This window comes from Rhinolophus sinicus, chromosome 15 (genome assembly GCF_057876585.1).
Source record: "Rhinolophus sinicus isolate RSI-liver-muscle chromosome 15, RSI-T2T, whole genome shotgun sequence".
Lineage (NCBI taxonomy): Eukaryota > Metazoa > Chordata > Mammalia > Chiroptera > Rhinolophidae > Rhinolophus > Rhinolophus sinicus.
This window is the reverse complement of record NC_142515.1, coordinates 77,174,752-77,194,947: the sequence shown is the minus strand read 5'-3', so window position 1 is coordinate 77,194,947 and position 20,196 is coordinate 77,174,752. Positions and strand designations below refer to the sequence as shown.

Sequence of the window (20,196 nt, the reverse complement as noted above, 5' to 3'; positions counted from 1 at the left end):
GGATTGAACGACCCCCAGCTCTGTTCCTTCCAGGGTCCGCCCATTTTTCTCATAAAACGGGGATGTGGCCCCTCCCAGCAGCATCTAGCACATACAGGATCTATCAAGTGTGGGCCCACAGTCTGATCTTTGGGAGATCAGCAGGCCACGTACTGGTCTTCTGAGTAAATGGCAGTTTTGAAAGGTTGTCACCTCCCCATGCCACACAGCGAGGAGGTGGCCAAGGCAGAAACCTAGACGCTGGGAGAGCCTGGCAGGGAGGCTGGAGGACGGGGACATTCTTGTTGCACTGCATCCTGCCTAGGGGTTGCCAGGACACCCTGCCCCCTTGTGGCCACATATGGAGAGAACCCCCTTTCTCCCTGTCTTTTGTACAAGTTTACTCAACAAATTGTCTTGGTGCCTACAAACCTCAGCAAATGCCTCCCGGCACTAAAAGTGAATATGCAGGCAGGAGATCCCCCAACTTGTTGGGGACATCAGGGGAGGGTTCTTGGAGGAGGCGACCTTGTGCTGAGACTGCGGGGTGAGTAGGAATTAACCAGGTGAAGAGGGAAGGGGAGGGTACAACTGGCCAAGGGAACAGTTTAAGCGAAGGCCCCAAGATGGGAGGAGGATGGCGGGAAGACTGAGGAAATTCCGGGAGTGTATTTTTGTCCTAAAATCACTGGACTCTAATCTGTATTGGTAAAAGCCCCCTTCTGGGCTGTTGGGGTGGGGAAACACACAACGCGTGTGGAAATCTACACAAGATAGAACTTTATTGATGTAGGGCTTCCTGGCGAAGAGTGTGTGGGCCCCAGGGCAGGGCCTGTAGCACCATGATGGGGGCGGCCTGGATATCCGGGTCCCCCTGGGGCAGGCCGGGCAGAGGTTGGGGTGGATATTCCCAGCTCTGCCCCACCCCGGTAGCTGGTCTGGTCAGGGGGAGGGTGTCAGGGAGGTGGTGCTAATCCCCCTCCCCTATGGCGGACATAGACCCCCTCCAGCTCAGAGTGGAGGGCTAGGGCAGTGCTGGGGGTCAGGGCGCTGACTGACACCCTCCCCACCCCCACTCTTCACAGTACATATTCCGATCAAAGGTGGAGGGAGTTGGGGGGACTCCGTAGGGGTGGGTGAAAAGGGCGCTAGGGCGAACAGTTGTTCCCTCCTCCAACCCATCCTGGAGGGACTCTGTGAATTAGGAGAGGGGCTGGGGAGGGGCCCTGGGGTGGCCAGCTCCTCTCCATCTCCCAGCCAGGGGCCCTGCAGGGGTTTCCAATAAATAACTTTTGGCTCCATCTCACCCTTCACTCCCAGCTCCCGCCCTCGCAGGCTCCTTCAGGCTGGCCAGCTGCAGGCCGGGTCCCCCACAAGCCGGCGCCCAGTTGTGGCTCAGGGGGCCCGCAGCCCCCTAGCGGCCATGGCAGGTTTTGCAGCACATCTGGCGGAAATAGGCTCGGCTGCAGAACTGAAATTTAAGCACTAGGGGGCAGTAGGCGACCTTGTTCACATCCTTGCACTCTGCAGAGGGCGGGAGAAGGGGGGTGGGAATCAGGTCTCAGTTCCCTTGAGCTTCACGTGGATTATTTCATTTCACCCCTCTAATGCGGGAAGTCTCTCAAGTTAATATATTTTTTACCCTGACAGATGAGAAAACGAAGGTACAGAGGTGGAAGGTAAGCCCAGGCAGTTTGGTTCCTGTGCCTGGAGTAAGTAAATCTATTGCTATGAAATATTTTTCTATTGCTATGGAAAATAAATTTACTTAGGTAGAAAACTTTTTCTATTTAAGGCAGTGGTTCTCAAGGGGATGTGATTTTTGTCCCCCTAGGGGACATCTTGCGATGTTTGGGGGGGATTTGACGAATGTCTGGAGACATTTTTGGTTGTCACCACTGGGAGAGGTGCTATTGGCATCAGGTGGGTAGAGGTCCGGGATGCTGCTAAACATCTTACTGTGCCCAGGGCAGCCCCACGACAAAGAATCATGTGGCACAAAATGTCAATAGTGCCTGAGGTTAAGAAATTCTGATTTGAAGAACGAATATTAGGCAAGTAATGATACTGGTGAAGATGAATAAATCAAAGGTCATGGAAGCGGCTGGGGGAATGACCCGAGTTTGGGCCCCCAAAAGGATCAGGTGCCTAAAACGCTTGGCACACAGTAGCACTTAATAAATTGGGGCTGGCCTGGAGAAGACGGAAAGGCATTTCAGTAGTTGGGAGGTCTACCAATGGGCAGGACCCCCATGCTCTCCTGTGGCTTCCTCTGGACAGGGCCTTCCTGATGTCCCTTAGCCTTCCGCCCCACATACCTTCGGGGCCATCCCCAGGTGGCGTGCTGTTGCACTTGGCCTCGCACTGCTGCATGGTGGGTGGCCGCAGCGCCTCAGCGCACTCGCGGGATGGCTGGCCGGTGTGGCTGGAGCAGCGCACCGCACGCTGTTGCTGCCCGAGGCCGCACTGCGCAGAGCACTGTGAGGTATCGAGGTATCACAGCAAAGCCACCACCCAACTGCCTCTGTCCCCCCCCACCCCACCCCCGCCTCCGCCCCACCCCCAGGGCGCGCCCACCTACCTCGCCCCACTCACCCGCCACCCAGCGGGCAGGGGGACAGCGGCGCAAGTTGCAGCGCATGGTAGCTGGCGGCTTGGCAGAGGGTGGGCAGTGCGTGGGAGGCAGTGTGGCGCGGTGGTCGGCGCTCTTACAAAGGACTACGCGGTGGCGGAGGCCTGGCCCGCAGCTGGGGGTGCACTGCAGTTGGAGGGGGCGTTTTATGCTTAGTGGGCACCCCCACCCCTGCGTGCACAGGGAATGGGGAGGATGCTGGTCCAATGGGAGGAGAGGAAGGGCCAGCTAACCTCGGACCAGTCCAGGGTAGCCCACTAGGGCTACCGGGAGGGGCTTGTGACTGGGGAGGGGTAACTCAGTGGGCAACCAGCACCCAGGCCTTGCCCGGCGCTGCACAGGGAGTGGGTTGGGCACAGGCGGGAAGGGGCGGCTGACCTCGGACCAGTCAAGAGCGGCCCACTCAGGCGGGCAGGCGGGGCCCTGGCAGGCCTCTAGGACCGGTGGGCGTGGCTGTGGGCACGCGCTGTCATCCAGTGTCTTCTCCTCGGTGGCTGACATGCGGCGCAGACACACCACGGAGCGGCTGCGCACGCCTGCGTCACAGCTGCGGCTGCAGCGTGACCAGTTCCCAACAACCCAGCTGTGGGGGGTGCGGGGACTGAGCATATGCAGGCAGGGCATCTTGACCCTGGGGCACTAGCATACCCTCCTCCTCCCCAGCAACCAGCATCTTGGAAACTGACAAGGAGATGGCTGTTCCTCCTGCAGGAGGCATCCTGAACCCACACTTGGAACATCATCTCCCTGTACCCACACTGGGGGTAGGGAGGTACATCACCCCAAGGAATGATGACTACCGGGACTGGACTAGGGAGCACCATCCTCCTGACTCAGATTCCAGGACAGCCCTGACCCCACCTTGGCGAACACCACCACCCCAATCCTGGGAGAACCTGCTCCTCTGATCTCAGCAGTACTGTCATTGTAGCAATTGTCACCCTGACCCTGCACCCTGGTGGACACTCACTCTGGTGCACAGGGCTCTGTGTTGCAGGCCCGCTGCCTCTTGGGGAGCTTGCTGTGGGCACTGCAGTGGTGGGGGGCCACGGTTGAGCTGTCCAGCTGATTGCGACACTCCACGGCCTGTACCTGGCTGCCTGGGGGCGGTCGAGAGCCAGCTCAGCCCTGCCCAGCCCAGGCCAGCCCAGGTGACCAGTGCCCACCCCCTGGCCCCACCCCGGCCTCACCACCCGCACACTGGGCCGAACACTTGGTCCAGGGTGCGTAGTGCCAGGAGTAGGGGGGCAGTGCATCGCGGGCAATGGGGGAGTTGAAGCGGTAGCGGAGGGCAGGCAGCTCTGTCCGGGCCAGCACCTGGGGTGGGGGGGCATCAAAGGGAAGTCAAGCTCAGAGTCCCCACAAGGATGCTAATGTCCTCTTGTAGCTTCCTCCCATCATTACCATGACGATGAGAGATGTGTTAATGGGTCCCAGTGCTTCTAGGCTCTGTGTCTGATTTGGCCCTGGTCGAAGCTGAAAGGTGGTCCCAGCCAGGGGCAGGCGGTGGGGCTGGGGGGTCCCAGGAAGTCCCTCCAGCAGCAGGGACTCCTGGTCCCCCTTCAGGCCTGGGGGACAGCACACGGATCAGAATCCCAGCCAAGCTGACGCCCAATCCTTATCCCCCACTTCCAGCTCACCCAGATGGCTGAGGGAGAGGTTCAGGTCCTGGATGAATATGTGGACAGAGCCTTTGGGGATCCAGATGACTTCCTCGTACCCTGGACAGGGGAGCTAGGTGTCACCCACTCAGCCCATCCCCCACACCTGCCTACCTCCTTCATCCCTGTTCCTGGCTGATAGCAGCTCACCACTACCAAGAGCTTACAGGGACATCACACTGTGCCCCCAGCTCCGGCCCAGGGAAGTAGTTGTGTTATCACATCTATTTTACAGATGACAAAACTGGGGCTCAGAGAAGCAAAGCTATTCACCTAGGTTTGACAGCTAGAAAGTAGCTGGGCTGGAATTTGAACCTAACTTTCCTGCCTCTCTCACTACCAAAGTGGCCTGATCCACCCCCTAACCCCCTAACAAGCAGCAGGGCTGGTCCTGGGCAGAGAGGAGACGGTACCATGGAGGCTCTGATTCACGCAGGGTGACATCGTACTTTTAGCAATCAAGAGTTGGGTTTGCAGTGGGCTTCACCACTTACGACCTAGGCCCCTGGGAACACTCCATCCCTGCCCACTTGTGCCCCCCGTGAGTCCTGGTTTATCTCCCTGGACTCCTACACTGTCCCCTGAACCACACTTGGGCAAGAGGCCCCCTGGATGGAGGAGGGGAGATTTGGGTCCACACCCCCTTGGACATCTTAATTGCCAAGGTTTAGGCATTTAGACTGACATTTATCCAAAGCCATTTCCTGACCCTGATCTGGGGCACTGCTGGATCCCCAGAACTTTTTGGGGTCCCGACACACGAGTGGGTCCCTGGGTCTGAGGATTTGCTGAGCTTGAGTGTGACAGGGAAGTGAGGGCCGCTCACCAGTTCCAGGCAAGGCTGGGTTGAAGACCCCCTCGATGGTTTCGCAGGCACTGCCATCACCCCCGCAGACTCGGCACTTGTCCTCCCGCAGGTCAGAGCCCAGGACCCGGTCGCAGCCCACATGCTGGGGAGGGCAGAGGTGGTGGGGTGTCAGGGAGGTGCCCATCCCCCACCTTCCCCATCCCTCCCTTCTCTCTGGGAGTCCCCTCCACCTTGCACTCTCCGCTGACACAAATGTCCACTGTGTCTGGGCGGCAGGGTGTCCCGTCCACCACGGCCGCTGCCCTCTCCGTGTAGAAGTTGAAACCTTCTGCTAGGCACGTGAGCGAACAGGCCTTCACGCCCCCTGGGGGGCACAGCCCCATCAGACCTAGCTCTGGGGCTCCCTGCTTGCTCCCTGAGGGAGGTGAGGTGAAGAGGGACAGACCCCAGATCCAAGGATGGGCAGGCTGAGCCGAAGGAATGGGGGTTCCCAGCATCCAGTCTGGCACGCTGGCTCCTCAGATGAGGGAAGGATTCAGGGCAGACCGTGATGCCATATCCACCTTCTGTTGGATACTCCCACGGCCTCTTGAGCCCCCTACTCACCTCCTCGGTATGTCTTCCATGTGTAGAATTTTCCACGGAAGGGGACACTGTCAAATTCGGAGCACTGCATTTCCCTGAAGTCCTGGGAGCCAGGGGGACAGTCCTGGGGGCACGAGATGGGAAAGGGAGGGAGGCCAACTGTCCCGGGATGGAGTTAGGGCAAAGAACAAATGCTCAGAGCAGAGATGGGTTGGAGGAATAAGGATGGAGGCAGGGAGGCTGGGAGACCAGGGAGGAGGCTGCGAAGGATTGGATGGTGGCCTGGGTTAGGTCCACGCAGTGGGGCTGGAGAGACTGGTGCATCAGAAATGGGACTAGGTGACTCATTAGATGTCGGGTGCAAGCCGGGGATGACACTTGGGTTTCTAGTTTTAGACCATGGGGCTTTTCTTGAGAGAGCAGGCCTAGAAAGGAGCAAGGCAAATTGGGGAAGGTGCCCAGCCCCTTTTGTGAGTGTGAGGGCCGTGTGGATTCCCCACACATGAGCTCCCTTTCCCAGATGGGGGGCTAGGTAACCCACCCCTCACTCAAAAACTCACCCCCCTTCTTAGCACCCCCTACTGCAGTAAACCTCATGCTTGTTGGATGTGTACACACAGGACGCAGCCATAGGGAAGCCCAGTATATAAAAAGAGAGCAGCAGAGCTGAGGAAAGGAGAAAGTGCAGCCCAGGAGGGGCTGGGAGTGCAGGAGGTTGGTGATGCAGGCCAGGCGGGAGTTTTGGACAGGAGGCCGTGGTCCCTGGTCAGAAGAGGGCGCAAGCAGAGACCGAAAACGTGGCTACTGGGTTTGGTGACTGGGAGCTCAGTGACAGGTTTGGGGCAGGGGCGGAGCTCTTTGGAGAAATTGGGCTATGAAAGGAAGAGGAGGGGCGCGCTGTAGCGGGGTGTGTGTGTGTGTGTGAAACAATTTCCAGGTGGGAGACTCCTCCACTGCAGGAGTTGTAAGGAGCCAGATCCCTGGGGAGGTGCGGGGAGTGGGAACTCGGCCGAGGGGGAAGCGGGGGTGGGGCACGTGTAACGGGGCAGGGAAGGGAGCGGGCGGCTGTTGCAGCTTCCCGAGAAGGCAGGCAGCCGGCACCGGCTCCTTGGAAGCTGATTTATGCCTCTTTTTTCCGAAGGACCGGGCTTGGGGTCCCGTGGGAACTCACGTCGGTGTTGCAAGAGCGATGCCGCCGTCTCTCACCTAGGCAGTACTTGCCCCCGATGGTTGGTCTGGAAAGAGTGGGAGGACAGGAGAGAGATCGGGCAGGGGGAGTAGGGGGCGCCCCTCCAGCTCTCCTTGCAGGGTGTCCTGAAGACTGACCTGGGGCTGTCGCAGTGACGGCTGGAGGAGGACACACCGCCGCCACACGTCCGGCTGCAGTCGCCCCACGGGGTCCACGGGCCCCAGGCCCCGTCCACTCCCTCCGGTCGTGACCCGAAGGGGACGCACACCCGCTTGTAGCACCACTGAGGGTAGGATGGGGAGGGGTGAGCCCGGCTTGGCGGATCCTCGGTGCTCATTTCTGCATTCCACTCCCACCGGAGATTTCGGCACCCCCGGGATGGGGCGGAAGTGGGAGGACGGAGGTCGGGTTTGAGGACCCGGATACAGTCAGGTAATATGGGGGCGTGACAAGGGAGCCATTCTTCAAGGAAGGGTCTTGGCTGCGACCTAGGGTGTGAAGCTAGTACTAGGACAAGCGTGTGGGCGTGGCTAGAGACGGGGTGGAGGTGTGGCCTCCGGCCAGGGGCGTGGCCAGAGCCGACCTGGAACTAGAGGCGCGGCACAAGTGGGTGTAGCCCAAGGCCAGGGCTTGGCTGGAGCTCACCCCCTTGTCGATGGTGTGTGTCTGGCACAGCGTGCCCTCGGCGGCCGGGATGCTGTTGGTGATGCACCGGTTGCTCTTGCTCAGACACCACAGCTCGCTGCAGACCTCCTGCGGGCCAAGGCGCCCGCTCAAGCTCGCCTTCCTCCCTCCGGAGGACCCAGGCGACCGGCTGGCTCACTACCCCCTCGGGGCCCCCACGCTCCTTTCCTGAGTCTCAAGGAATGTTCTTCGATACTCTAGAGGGGCATAGCCTGGGACCTCCTCTCTGCCTATATGTACACTGCATTTATTGAACACCAACGTGTGCCAAAACTCTTAGGCATCACTATTCCCCATTTTACTGCAAGAAAACCAAGACTCAGACAAGTAGTCACACAGCTACAAAAAGGCAGCCTGGATTCTAACCTAGACTGAAGATCCTATGATGTAACCCCTTTTCAGTTCAGTCCCGGGCACCTCCTGAGTTTCTAGAAGGAAACGTGGAACACGCTGAGGAATGCAGAGGAAGGATTCTGGATTTTTTGGGATGGGCAAAGCAGTCCATGAAAGAGCTGTTCTGAAAAATCAGGCTTGGAAGATGGCTCAGGTCAAGGGCCCCGTCTCTAACTTTTTTCCCAGCAGATGGTTCTCTTTGTTCCCCTCATGCAAACTGGGGAAATTCCCAAAAGTTTTCATCAATGGGAGTTTGGGAGAGGACAAGGCCAGGCTGGATCTGTGTGGGACATTCCTCGGCTTCCTTCAGTGAAAAAATCAGCCTGCCTTCTTTCTGTCTGAATCCTGCTTGGGCTGGGCCAAGACCTGGCAGCAAGTCTTATGCCAATCCCAGGATGTCACTCTGACCCTTTAGGTCCAGATTAATATCCGTGGTCGAGCGCACCAGGTTCAGCTTAGACCCTCTAGTTACATCCTGCCCCACCTCCCAGGGTCTTTCCTTATGAAGTGGGGATTCTTCTGTCTCATTTTTATAATTATGTGTAATCTCTTTGAACCTAATCCTTCCAAGCTTTGAATATTTGGGATTGGACCACTCAGTGGCTGTCGGAAGGGATCTTTTCTGGGTCAACCTCTGAGATACACGTGCACATACATGAAAAGTTTGGAGGGTTGTCCTCAGACCCGCTTCCTCAAATATCCTCCAGAGTTCCCGCCTTCTGCCCCTTCAGAGGATACTTCTAAAAACTTAGGTTAGTCTTCTGGCTTCACTTAGCTTGTGTTCTGGCTATTTGTAAAAATAAATATCATGCACCCCAACCCGACTTCTGACACCTCGTAAGGAGAACTGCAAACCCCTGTCCTGCTTTTCCTTTTCTCCACTAGGATGCACTGTGGTATATATGGATGGGTCTAGGCTACTAGAGTTTCAACTCCACCACTCACTTGCAACACATTTCCCCTCTCGGAGTCTCAGTTTCTTCATCTACAAGATGGGCCTTGCCTACATAAAAGGCTGAGAGGCATGTGACAGAGTAGATACAAAAGGGCTTGCACAAATGCCATTATTGAGTAACAGTGACCACAGCAATCTTTGGACCAGGCACTAGGTAGGCCCAGCTCTTTACACATATTAACCGATTTACATGTAGTCAACAATGCCCCCCTTTGCCAGGAGGGCCAGGAACATGTTCCTTGGGGAAATAAAAGGGAGAATCAATTCAACAACAGCTAGCACTGGTCCATGCTTGATATTCTGGCACTTTCTCCCCTCCCACACCCCTTTATAAAATTTGGAGTCATAGAAAGACCTGGATTTAAAATCCCAGCTCTGCCATGTTCTTGAATTGTGACTTTGGGCAAGGCTCCCTCCCTATGCCTCAGTCTCTTCATCTGTAATGTGGGGATAATAGGATTCTCAAGCGCTTAAGTGAGATAATATGTATCATATACTTAGCATATAGTGAGTGCTCAGTAAATGTCAGCCATAGTCGTCATTGTTAAGATACCTGGGACACAGCAGAGGCTCAAGGGTCGTTTCAGATTCTTTTGGAATTCATTTAGAGGGTGCTGTAGTTACCAGTCAAGTTAGGGTGTGGGGGAGACACGAATGTCAATTAAATATCAATTGATCCAAGGTTTGTCCCCTTGTCTTGCACTGGAATGAACTGAGGGCATTTTATCAGCTGCCTACTCCCCGTTTTGAGTTAATGCAGCCTTATCTTGGACACGGCCTTGCAAATTCTAAACTTCCGAGTCTTAAGTGTGAAGGATTGGGAATGGGTCCAGCTACTAGGGCTGAAGCTGTGAGGAGGTGGGAAGCGTGTTTTGGGAATTGGGGGAGGTGGGCAGGGGAGGGGCAGACCCAGCTTAGCCAGCAGGCCTCCAGCTTCTTGGGGGAAGCTGAGAGTGGGACCCCCAACTCGCTTCTCTATGTACAAATAGGGCTTTGGGAGCTGAGTCTAAATCTCAGGAAAACCTGGGGAGTGATCAAGAGGCTGAGAGTTCATCCAGCCAAGAACTGGGGCCAAGAGATCTTGTGAACCAGTCAGTAGAGGATGTGGGGAGTGAAGACAGGGCGTCCCTGAAAGGCTCTGTCCAGTCCTTTGCCAAGTGGGGAAGATGGTTCTCTTCCAGGGGAATTATTTCCACCAAGTCTGGATGTTTGGTTAAAAATGGCTCAGTTAGGGGTGTTGGGACTTTAGTCCTGCCACAGCTAACAGGTGGCCTGATATGCTGGACAGAAGGTGGCCTTCCAGGTTCTCCCCAGCCCAGGCTTCAAATCGGGTCTGGAGAACCAGGAGATACCATTCTTGTCCCCGATCTGATTGCTTGTGACATTTGTATAACCCCATGCCCCGCTGTGCCTCCAGGACCTATGGGGCTCATTCCCCTTCCCAGCTCTCCCACCCCCACTGCCCAGGGTGGGGGTGCCCATGTGGAGTCACTCAGTCCCTGCAGCCCCCTCCCCTCCCAGGAAGGAAAGCAGGAAGGCTCTCTCTACCCCGTATTTACACTGACGCGATTTGACTCCATGCTGGAAGCGGCACTGCTCATCTGCGTCGTAGGCCTGGCCGGGTGCCACTGTTGGGTACACGAAGTCCTGTCTGGGGGGCCGGTTGTTCAGGCAGAGCCCCAGGCCTGAGCTATGGTGGGAGAAAAGCAGCTGTCATGCTGGGAGGCTTCAGGCCAAGAGCTCGGGGGCTCTGGATGGGTAGAGGTCCCAGGGAACAGCCCTGCTGGAGACACAACCCTGATTTCCAGAGGACTCCCCCAACCCCACCACCAACATGAGTGTGAGCCTCTGGGAAGGACAGGCGGGACTGTCCTCACTCCAGAAAGCTGGTGATGTAGTCGCGGCTGCAGGATGACCACACAAATGGGTTGGTCTTCATGGTAATGTGGGCTGCCATGAGCTTTGCTGGGTCCTGGCCCTGGGCCCCGCAGCTATTCCCCACGCCATCGTGGTTCATGCCAAACCTGAGGAGAGGAGTGTCGGCTCTGTGGGGTGCCAAGAAACTTGCCCGGACCCTCCCAGCCTTGACTTCCTGTGTCCCCTGGCCTCACGTGTGTCCGATCTCATGGGCGATGGTGAATGCCGTGGCCAGGCCAATGTCCTCATTGATGCTGCAGCTTCTCTCTCGCTCGCACATCCCTCCCACTGGGGCCAAACCTGGGAAACGGGCACGTGGGGTGGGGCTGGGGGCTCAGGGCTGTGTTGGCCAGCCCTGTCCACCCTGCCAGGTGCCCACCCCTGTGAGGGCCAGGGCCACCCAGCCCACTGCCTTCATAGGTGCCTGAAACCCAGGGGATGTGGGTACCTAGTGTGCCGCAGGGTTTATTCTTGTAGATGCAGATGTCATAGCTGTGGGAGGAGAGGGGGCAATGAGGAGGCTGGGCTGCCTCCCTAAGCCCTGATGATGCCACCATGCCCGTTTCTTGGGATTAAGTTCTGCTTGGGAGGCACTACCTGCCTCTCACCCAAAGCCTCATGCTCTGTCCCCAGATGGCCTTGGGGATGCTGGGGTGCATGAGTGAAACTGGCTGACTGAATGAATGAAGGAAAGTATGAGTGAAGGAGTGTATCAACGCCCAAATGGCCCAATACCCGCCTCCCCACATTCTCAGGCTCCCAGCTGCCCCTCCCATCCCTGGCTCCTGAGGGGGCAGCTTAATAGTCCCAGACTCTTCATCTCCCAGCAGGCGATCCCCTGCTTGGATCTGGATGGTCTCCTGGGCCACTTGTTCCCCCAGCCCAAATCCAGGAGCCCTCCCCACCCCTCACCGCGTGATGAGCACTGCTGTGTCATGGTTGGCCACACCGTTCTCTGGAATGGCATTGCCATGGCCACTGTGGTTCACGATGGATTTCTGCCACTTACAGAAGCTGTCCAGGGACTTCCCAGCATGGTGGGTGATCTCCAGAGTGGGCTGAGAACAGACAGAGTGAGGTGCATGGGCGCCAGCCACCCTGGGGAGGGCAGGCAGCGTTGGTGTGCAGGGGAAGGGGTGAGGTCCCCACACCTGGTCCTCCGTGAGCAGGATGAGCCGTGTTACCAGGATATTAACGATGTTTCCCAGACTTGAGTCCTGGAAAAGTTTGGCAACCTGACCTCCAAGAAACAAGAGAAACGGAGTCTTAAGAGGGGCCCAGAGTAGAAAACAGAAAGAGAACAATGACAATAGCTCACTTTAATCAAGTATCTACTGTATGCCCAGCCTCAGGCTAAGCCTGCTGCATACATCTTTGCATGAGTAGGTACTATTATCATTCCCATTTTACAGATGAGCAAACTGCTGCATAGAGGTTGTAAACACAGATGGTAGGTGTCATAAGTGGGATTCAAGTCCAGGTAAGCCTGCCTGCAAAGCACTGGTTGCTTACCGTATATTTCTTTCTGACTCACCCTTGCTCAGCTAGCCTGTCTTATCCTCCATTCCTCTCCTGCCCACTCCCTGGCTGCCTTGTGTCTCTGCCCAGAGGTGGCCTGAGGGATGCGTCTCATACTGTGGCTATCTGAAGGTACCAATTTGAGCATCGCCACAGGAAGGTAGAAGTGTGAGGGCAGGAAACTCTGGAGACAGTGGTCAGAGGGAAGGAGGAAGTGGCCCAGGGGTGAGTGGGCACAAATGATGGAGGCCACACAGTGCAGTGGTCTTGGAGCCCTGGAACATCACTGTCCCATGTGGAAACCCGCAGAAACCCTGGCAGGTTTTAGGACTTCGAAAGCCTAAGGGAAGGATGCAGGGCTGGGGCAGAAAGTAGTGGAATCAAATTAGATGTCATGTCAACATACTGGGCCATCTGTCTGTCTGCTAACCTTTTTCTTTTCCCTTTTTGCTTCACTGAAACAAGAGCACGACTCATCAAGCCCATACCATGTGCCTAGTGCTCTATCTGGCCTGCCACCAACTCACCCTCTGCTATAGGTACTATTATAACCCCATTTTACAGAGGGGGTACTGACACTCAGAGAGGTCCAGAGTCTTAATAGAGATGTTGCATCAGCACTGAGTATATCCGAGTGTGGGTCAATGAGGTGAACTGTACGAATTACAGGTAGGTGCTTGAACGAGAACTCTGCATGCATACAGATGTGTGCCCATGTGTGTACTGAAAACCTCAACAAGTACCTGCAAACTGAAATGCTTTTTTTTTTTAAAGTTTTTTTTTTTTTTTTTTTAACTTTTATTAATTTAAGTGTTTTTCCGGGACCCATCAGCTCCAAGTCAAGTAGTTGTTTCAATCTAGTTGTGGAGGGCGCAGCTCACAGTGGCCCATGTGGGGATCATACCAGCAGCCTTGTTAACAGCACCACACTCTAACCAACTGAGCTAACCGGCTGCCCCAGCATGCTTATGTTTATATAGCAAACAATTATACAACACCTACTGTGTACCAAGTGCTGTTCTAAGGCTTTATAAATTCACTGCATCCACCTTAGTCTTATGAAGTGGGTACTATTATTATCCTCATTTTACATATGAGTAAACCAAGACAGAAGTGAAGTCACTTGTCCATGGGCACACAACTGAAAAGTGGCAGAGCTTTCAGCCAAGGCCATCTGGCTCCAGAACCCATGCTCCTAAGCGCTGGGCCATGCTACCTCTTCTCAGTCTTTTCTCACCCTGTCCCCCCTCCGTTCTGTTTCTCTGGCCTCAAGACAGGAATTGGAGGTGTGACGGTGACACCCCTTTTCTTGACCTCTGGAGGCTGGCTCCAGGTTCTCAGGGCTCTATGCCCAGGGAGGGGGAGGCACTTACAATGTTCATGATGGCCAGCACGTACTGTTCCACATCTCGGCGCCCATGGTAGGCCACCATCATCTTGTCAGCCACCACCAGGGTCTCCACGTAGCGTTCTCGGCTGACTGAGCGCTTCAGACCCGGCTGGACTCTCTCTGTTTCATTGCCCAAGGGCCTGGCAGGTGGTGGCTTCAGGGTGCGCAGCCACCAAGGCCGCCCCTTCCACGGTTTCTCATCTGGATGGAGAATTTCTGGTCATTCAGCTTCTTGCTGCTATGGTTTAACTCCCTGTCTGCTGGTCCAGCTGCCCAACACCTTGTTCTTTTGCTTTGGGTATTATGGTTGTAGGATGTTTAGTTCTAGAAATGCTCCATTACTCAGGTGTCTGGTTGCTCCACAGCCAAACAGATTGGTTGAACAGCCTCCCAGCACCCCACGACAGCATGAGAATCCCATTACCCGAATGCATGTGTGTAGCAGCCTGACTCACTGCCAGAACAGTGTGCTTGTATTACTTCTTGGCTTTCTAACTATGGAACTTTCTAGTCAATGTACTGCACAACTGTGTGGCTATAGAACTAACTGCTTTTGATGGTCTGACTGCTCACCCGACAGCGATACCATCTACTTTTCTATTTGTACAACCGATTGTGGTTGTGTGTCTGCCAGTGTCCCACACCCAGACTCTTGTTACACAACTCACTGAATGTCCCAGTGCTCTGCATTTCTACCGGACAGGCTTTAGTTTTCTAGCTGTATGATTGTTCTGGTAAATATTTTGTTGTTGTTTAGCTTTCTTTCTTTCTCATTCCCTAAATGTCTGATTGTCCTCCTGTAAGTCTGGTTGTGAATCTTACCTTCTGAATAGTGGCTGAGCCCTTCTTTTGCCTGTCCTCATTGTGCAACCCCTTGGTATCTCATTATACAACCTGCCTGCTGTTTAACTGGTCAGACTGTAATCCTAGAGATGAACACTTTTACACCTGAGCATGTGCCTGGCTGTCCAGCTGCCTATCTTACCACTGGGTCATTGGACAATGGCAGTGATGGATGGAACACCCTTGCCCCACTACCCTGCTGTCTGACTGATGTCATTCCTCCCCTCAAGTAGCTGCCTGCTGACTTTCTGGATGGAGAGACACTGCTACCTACCTCTATCTACCTCATGGTAAAGATGTTGTGCAGCCCCATTGCCCATCCCCAGAGACAGATGTACCTCTCACTCCACAGGCTGTGTCCAGGTGGGGGTGACGCAGGGAGGAGCGCTTGTACACCACATGGGGGCCACTTTCCTCTGGGCCCCGGTCCCCCTTGGGCCCACCTTGCAGGGGCTCAATCAAGTATTCTTCCTCATCTGCCACAATGAGGCCATGCTGGGGAGTAGGGAGTTGGACAGAGAACTTGGATCAGGTCCTGGTGCCCAGGACCCTTAGGACCCTAACTCTTTATGATTTCATTCCTTCTACCTTACTGGGTTTAGATTGTTATTCCTTTTCTAATATCTTAAGATTTCTAATCTTGTTAATTTTCAGGCTGACCCAAGGCTATACATTTTCCTCTAAGTACTGCTTTAGCTGCACCCTAAATTAGCTAATCCTTTTGATTTGCTTGAAATGCTTTAAAATTTTCCCCTATGAATCCCTCTCTGACTTATATTTAGAAGTGTTTTCCTTAACTCCCAAACTCACAGGTAGTTTCCCCTTGCTTCCCAGAACTTTCTGCTCACCAGGCCCCCACAGGTGCTGATGGCCACGTGAGAGCTGCCAGCCTGGCCCTGCAGGTGGCCAGCGTAGAGGCAGTGAGGCCTAGCGGCCCTCTGCCAGGCCAGGCCCTCCCGTGTCCAGTACTCCACGGAGACGTGCCCTGCCAGAAGGCGGGGGCTGCGGGTCAGGTTCAGCAGGAAGTGGGTGCTGGGTGCGGCCACCTTGTAGAAGAGGCGGGACTCTGCTGCAGGCCCTGTGCCCCGACGCTGCCTCCGGGGGACAGGGGGTGAGAAGGCCAGTAGTGCCCCATTGTCGTCCACTCGGGTGGGGTAGGTGATCTCATAGCTCTCCAGACTGGACAGGAATTCATCTGTGGGTGAGGGTCAGAGGCCTGGGGTGGGCCCTGGGAAGGACGCCTGTGTCCTGGCAGCTTGGCAGCAGGGCAGGTGATGCTGGCCTCATTGGCCCCTGAATCCAGGTCACAGGCTACAAGACTCTGGACTCACTGATCCCAGGGCCTTCCCTGCCCCCACCCCCACGATTGCTATCCCAGTCCCACTGACTCTTCCTTGTTTCCTTGCTCCCTCCCCACCAGCGCCCTTGGATAACCCCTACCTTGAGACCGGAAGGCGTGCGTGACCTCGAACGTAAGGCCCAGCCCCAGGGCGAGGGCCCAGCGGAGGATCTGGCAGGCGGGAGCCATAGAGGCCACGTGTCCACATGTCTCTCCCCAGCCCTGGCTGCCGGCAGCCCCCACAGCACCGCCTTCCCTGTTCACAGCCTGAGCAGCATCACTGGGCTCCTGGGAGGGAGGAACTAGGTCGGGGGTGCCTGGTCCTGCCACCCTGCACAATCACTGCCAAGGTCCCTTGCTAGGCTGACAGGGGGACCTGTGGTCCCTCACTCCTAGCCTCAAGGATGCCCAAGTCACTTCCCCTGGTTTGAAGATTCTGAATACATTTCCTTACCCAGTAGCCCTGTCCCCACCGCCCACCCTCCTTATACTAGTAGGACACTTACGGACCTTGGCTTCATGAGCACCTACTACTAGCCTGACAATTTCACACCATTTTATTTCATTTCATTTCATTTCATTTCATTTCATTTCATTTCATTTCCCAATAACCCTGAAAGGATCCATTCATTGGGTAATGATATGCATGATATGGACATAGTCCTCTCTCCACCCCTTTGAGCTCAGTCTCCTGGGAGTGACAGAGGACAGAGAAGTAAAGAGATGAATAAATGAGAGTAGTTCAGACTGACACATTCTCTAAAAGAAATAATGTGGAGGCTTTGAAGTAGAGGTGTGAAGGACGACAAGAAACCAATCATGTGAAGACACAGGAGATGGTGCACCAGGCAGTGGAATAGCATGATCAAAGGCCCGGGGGTAGGGAGGAGCTTGGTGGGGACCCAGGACCACAAAGACCTGTGTGGAGGGGGCAGGAGGCCAGCAAGGGGAAGCTAGCATGGGACACACTTGAAGGCTGGTCAGTGTGGATTTTCAACCCAGATTAAACCCGAGGCGAGTGTTGGGTTCCTCCCACCTCACCCCCACCATCCCGGTGGGCCATGCCTTTGGATGCTCTGCCATGGGTAATACTATTCATCCTGCAGGGGAGCTGGAAATCCCTACATGGTGGTCTCTGTCCCCGGGACATCTCCTTCACCCTGCATTTCCAGCTCAGCCCTTAGTCCTGTTTCTTCTCCCTCAGGCTTCCTCAGGCATCTGCCCCAGGCCAGCCCGCCAGAGACACCACTTTGGGCCACCACCCTGTGCCAAACCCTCCTCCCCCCTCCCGTCTCCACCCTCCTTCTCTGTGCAATTTCCCCCTTAATCACACACTGTCTTGTTTTCTTTGCAGCCTGGCCAAGTCTGAGAGTTGATCCCCAAACAGGGCAGTTCAGCTCCAGAGGGATGGAGCCAGGTTTTCTCTAAGATACTGACTTAGAAGCCAACGTTTCCCGCTTCTGCTTGGACCCCTCCAGTGATGGGGAGCTCACTTTCTGGCAGTCTGTGACCCCACTGCTCCCTTCAGCTGGGCTGATGTTTACCCCTTGGGACTTTTTGTTTTACCTTTTGGGATCTTCCGTTAGTGGAGCAGTGTTGGACCCCTGTGTGTGAGCCTCTCTGGGTCTCTGCCTCTTCTTCAGAGCCTGGACAGGGAGAGGGCAGTGAGGAGGAGCTGGGCTGTATCTGGGGTTCAGGGGTCACTGAGAAAACTGCCCTTCTCTCTGGCCCTGGTGAACCTCCTCTTGGATTTCATCCTTTCTCTGTTCCCAGGATCGCCCTCTAAAACAGAAGCTCCCCCTGCCCTCTTCTGCTTCCCCCCCATCTCCTATTGTCTCCTCTCCCCTATTCCATCCTCAGAGGACTTGACCAGCTCTGGGATCAAAGTCCTTCCTGGGTGGGCTCCCCTGGGCCCCCCTTCTGCCTCAGTGCACCCTCCCCCATGCCAAGGTGGCAGCATTCTCACTGCAAGTCAGGCTGCAAGTCCCCTCCCCCACTCCTGTCCCTCTTGTCCTTTCCCCATTGGAGCAGAATCTTCCACTCTAAGTATCTCTGTGGCTCTTGTCCTGGATGTCGTCTTTGGGTCTCTCCTCCTGCTCCCCTCCAAACCTCACCACTTTCCTCTGAGGCTGGGCCCTTCCTCCCAGCAACCCTCTTGTGCTTCTAGATCTGGTGGGGTGTGGGGGACAGTGTTGAAGGAGCAAGCATAGGTGGATGGGGGCAGGGGAATGTGGATGGGAGGAGGCAGTCTGGAGGCTGAGGACACACAAGTGTCTGCTGGGGCAAGGCAAGGGAAAGATTCTGGGGCAGCGGCCCAGCCCGTGGGGGTAGCTGGGAGGTGTGACATGCCCAGGGCCCTGGGGGGACACTAAAGGGTCAGTAGGCATGGGGCTGGAAAGATAAGGCTGGAGGGAGATAGCGGATTCCAGGGCCTGAGCCGGGCTCAGGGCAACAGATGTCAGCAGGGGATCTACTGTGTGTGATGTGTGTGACTGCATGTGACTGTGTACGGGTGTAACTGTATATGTGACTGTGTGTGATGTGTGTGTCCATGTGACCCTGCGTGAGGCTCTGTGTGTGCCTGTGTGGCTGTGTATGTGTACCCAGGCCTGGCCAATCCCCCAGCCCCTCCTTCCAGAAGGCACGAGGGTGGTGGCCAGCCTGGGGGAGGGTGCCAGCAGCTGGAGGAGGAAATGCAAGAGGAAAAGGCCCGGAAACAGAGGCTCCATCCCCTCCCAGGGATCCTGGAGGGACCCGTGGCTCCACACCCAGACCTCCCGGGCCTGCTGGGGGGACAGGGCCTCTGGGCCTCCCTGTGGAGGCCAAGACGGCGGCTGCCCAGGCAGAGGCCCCGCCAGCCCAGGCCGCCAACCGGCTCCGGGCGCTGCACATCTGGCCGGGCAGGCGGGAGGCAGACCCTGCCTGGCCAGCAGACAAAGGCCAGGCCTACCGCCCTGCTGGTCTCCCCCTACCAGCCACTAATTAAAGGCTGGGAGCTGAGCAGGGCTGGAGACACCCTGAGAAAGAGGGCTGTGGCCTCTGTGACCAGCTCCGGGGAAGTGGGCGGTGCCACTTCTACACCCAGACACACAAACACACACTGGCAACAGGGCGACCACACCTGCGCAGCTGGGGACCAACAGTTGGATACGCAGACCCACAAAGGACCCCCCTACCCTCAGTACCCAGAGACACACAACTACACACAATACAGACCTGTGTGCACACATACTCACACACATACACAGACAACCCAGAGACAGACACACAAACACACCCAGGCCTACACACACAGACTCATTCACACACTCACACCAGACCTGGGACAGTCACTCAGTCCCACAAACCTGACACACACCGCAGACACACAGGCATTTACACACTTTTTACACTCAGACACACCCGAAGACAAACACACAGATGTTTGGAGACACACACTCATCTAGACATTGACACACACAGCAGACACTTTATGCACACATGCTGGTTTACACTCACACTTAAGCAGGCACACAGCACCCCCACATAATCACACACACATTCAAACACACCCAGACACTCATAGGCATTTTCATGCGTACTCACACAAGCAGACGCACACGCATTTACACATACGTGGATGTCCACTCTCACACATCACACACACACACACACACACACACACACACACATCACACACACACCAGGCACTCACTTGAACTCAGTGTCGCACACGCTTTGGGACATCGGACACCAACACAACACCCACAGGGGGACAGTCCAACATCCGATGGCCACGGCCGTCCCGTCCAAAACAGACACACAAAATCCCCCGAAGTCACGCATCCCCGCCCGGCCCGCGAGCCCCGGCGCCTTTACCCGCGGCCGGCCGCCAGCCCGCCCGGGCCTCAGTCCCGTCTCTGCCGCCGTCTCGCCGGCCAGCGCAGGAAGGGAGGGAGGGAGCTAGCGCGGCGGCGTGGCCGGGGGAGGGGGCGCGGGGACGGCACTTCCTGAGCCGCCGGCCAGGGTTATAAAAAAACCCCCAAACCGCGCGCCGCCAGAACCCCGCCCGCCGCTGCCGCCGCCCGGCCTGGGCCGCGGGCTGGACCCGAGCCAGGGACCCGGGAGCTCCGGCGCCCCGCCTGGCCTGGCGCCCCGCCGTGGGGGTGGGGAGAATGGGGGTGAGGATGGGGGAGGGAGAGAATAGCACAGGAGGAGTGAAATGGGCGGGGATGATGGGCGGGGGTTGGGGGGAGGAGAAGGTGGGAGGGTGGGGAAGGGGAGAAAGACTAGATGGGGGATGGGAGGGAGGAAGAATTGGGTG

At 56.2% G+C, this 20,196-nt stretch overlaps 1 protein-coding gene across 4 annotated transcripts; it reads right to left on the bottom strand.

The window, feature by feature from the left end:
- Positions 1-738: 738 nt before the first annotated feature.
- Positions 739-20,025, bottom strand: ADAMTS10 (ADAM metallopeptidase with thrombospondin type 1 motif 10). 4 transcript variants are annotated; one of them, XM_088792322.1, is made up of 26 exons: positions 19,752-20,018; positions 17,460-17,539; positions 15,995-16,181; positions 15,403-15,749; positions 14,893-15,049; positions 13,695-13,912; positions 11,955-12,038; positions 11,716-11,861; positions 11,252-11,295; positions 10,998-11,103; positions 10,764-10,910; positions 10,435-10,576; positions 7,500-7,607; positions 6,992-7,137; positions 6,837-6,900; positions 5,687-5,789; positions 5,311-5,495; positions 5,099-5,222; positions 4,252-4,332; positions 4,016-4,179; positions 3,802-3,928; positions 3,582-3,711; positions 2,990-3,194; positions 2,561-2,737; positions 2,298-2,457; positions 739-1,503 (listed from the first exon to the last, which is right to left on the bottom strand). In XM_088792322.1, exons 3-26 carry the CDS (start codon positions 16,080-16,082, stop codon positions 1,394-1,396), a joined length of 3,363 nt encoding a protein of 1,120 aa, XP_088648448.1. In that variant the 5' UTR covers positions 16,083-16,181; positions 17,460-17,539; positions 19,752-20,018; the 3' UTR covers positions 739-1,393. The 4 variants fall into 4 exon arrangements, 3 of the variants coding, with proteins under 3 accessions (XP_088648448.1, XP_019567511.2, XP_088648449.1); XM_019711952.3 differs by having other exon boundaries at positions 5,311-5,444; positions 19,752-20,017; XM_088792323.1 differs by lacking the exon at positions 19,752-20,018 and adding an exon at positions 19,588-19,717.
- Between the last annotated feature and the right edge of the window lie 171 nt (positions 20,026-20,196).

Excerpts from the sequence above, each read along its gene's own strand:
- ADAMTS10 (XM_088792322.1), bottom strand. The coding sequence starts at position 16,082 with ATGGCTCCCGCCTGCCAGATCCTCCGCTGGGCCCTCGCCCTGGGGCTG. Across the intron at positions 5,223-5,310 it reads GTGTCAGCGGAGAGTGCAAG|CATGTGGGCTGCGACCGGGT; the intron begins GTGGAGGGGACT and ends TGCCCTCCCCAG. Across the intron at positions 4,180-4,251 it reads CCTCTCCCTCAGCCATCTGG|GCCTGAAGGGGGACCAGGAG; the intron begins GTGAGCTGGAAG and ends GCTGTCCCCCAG.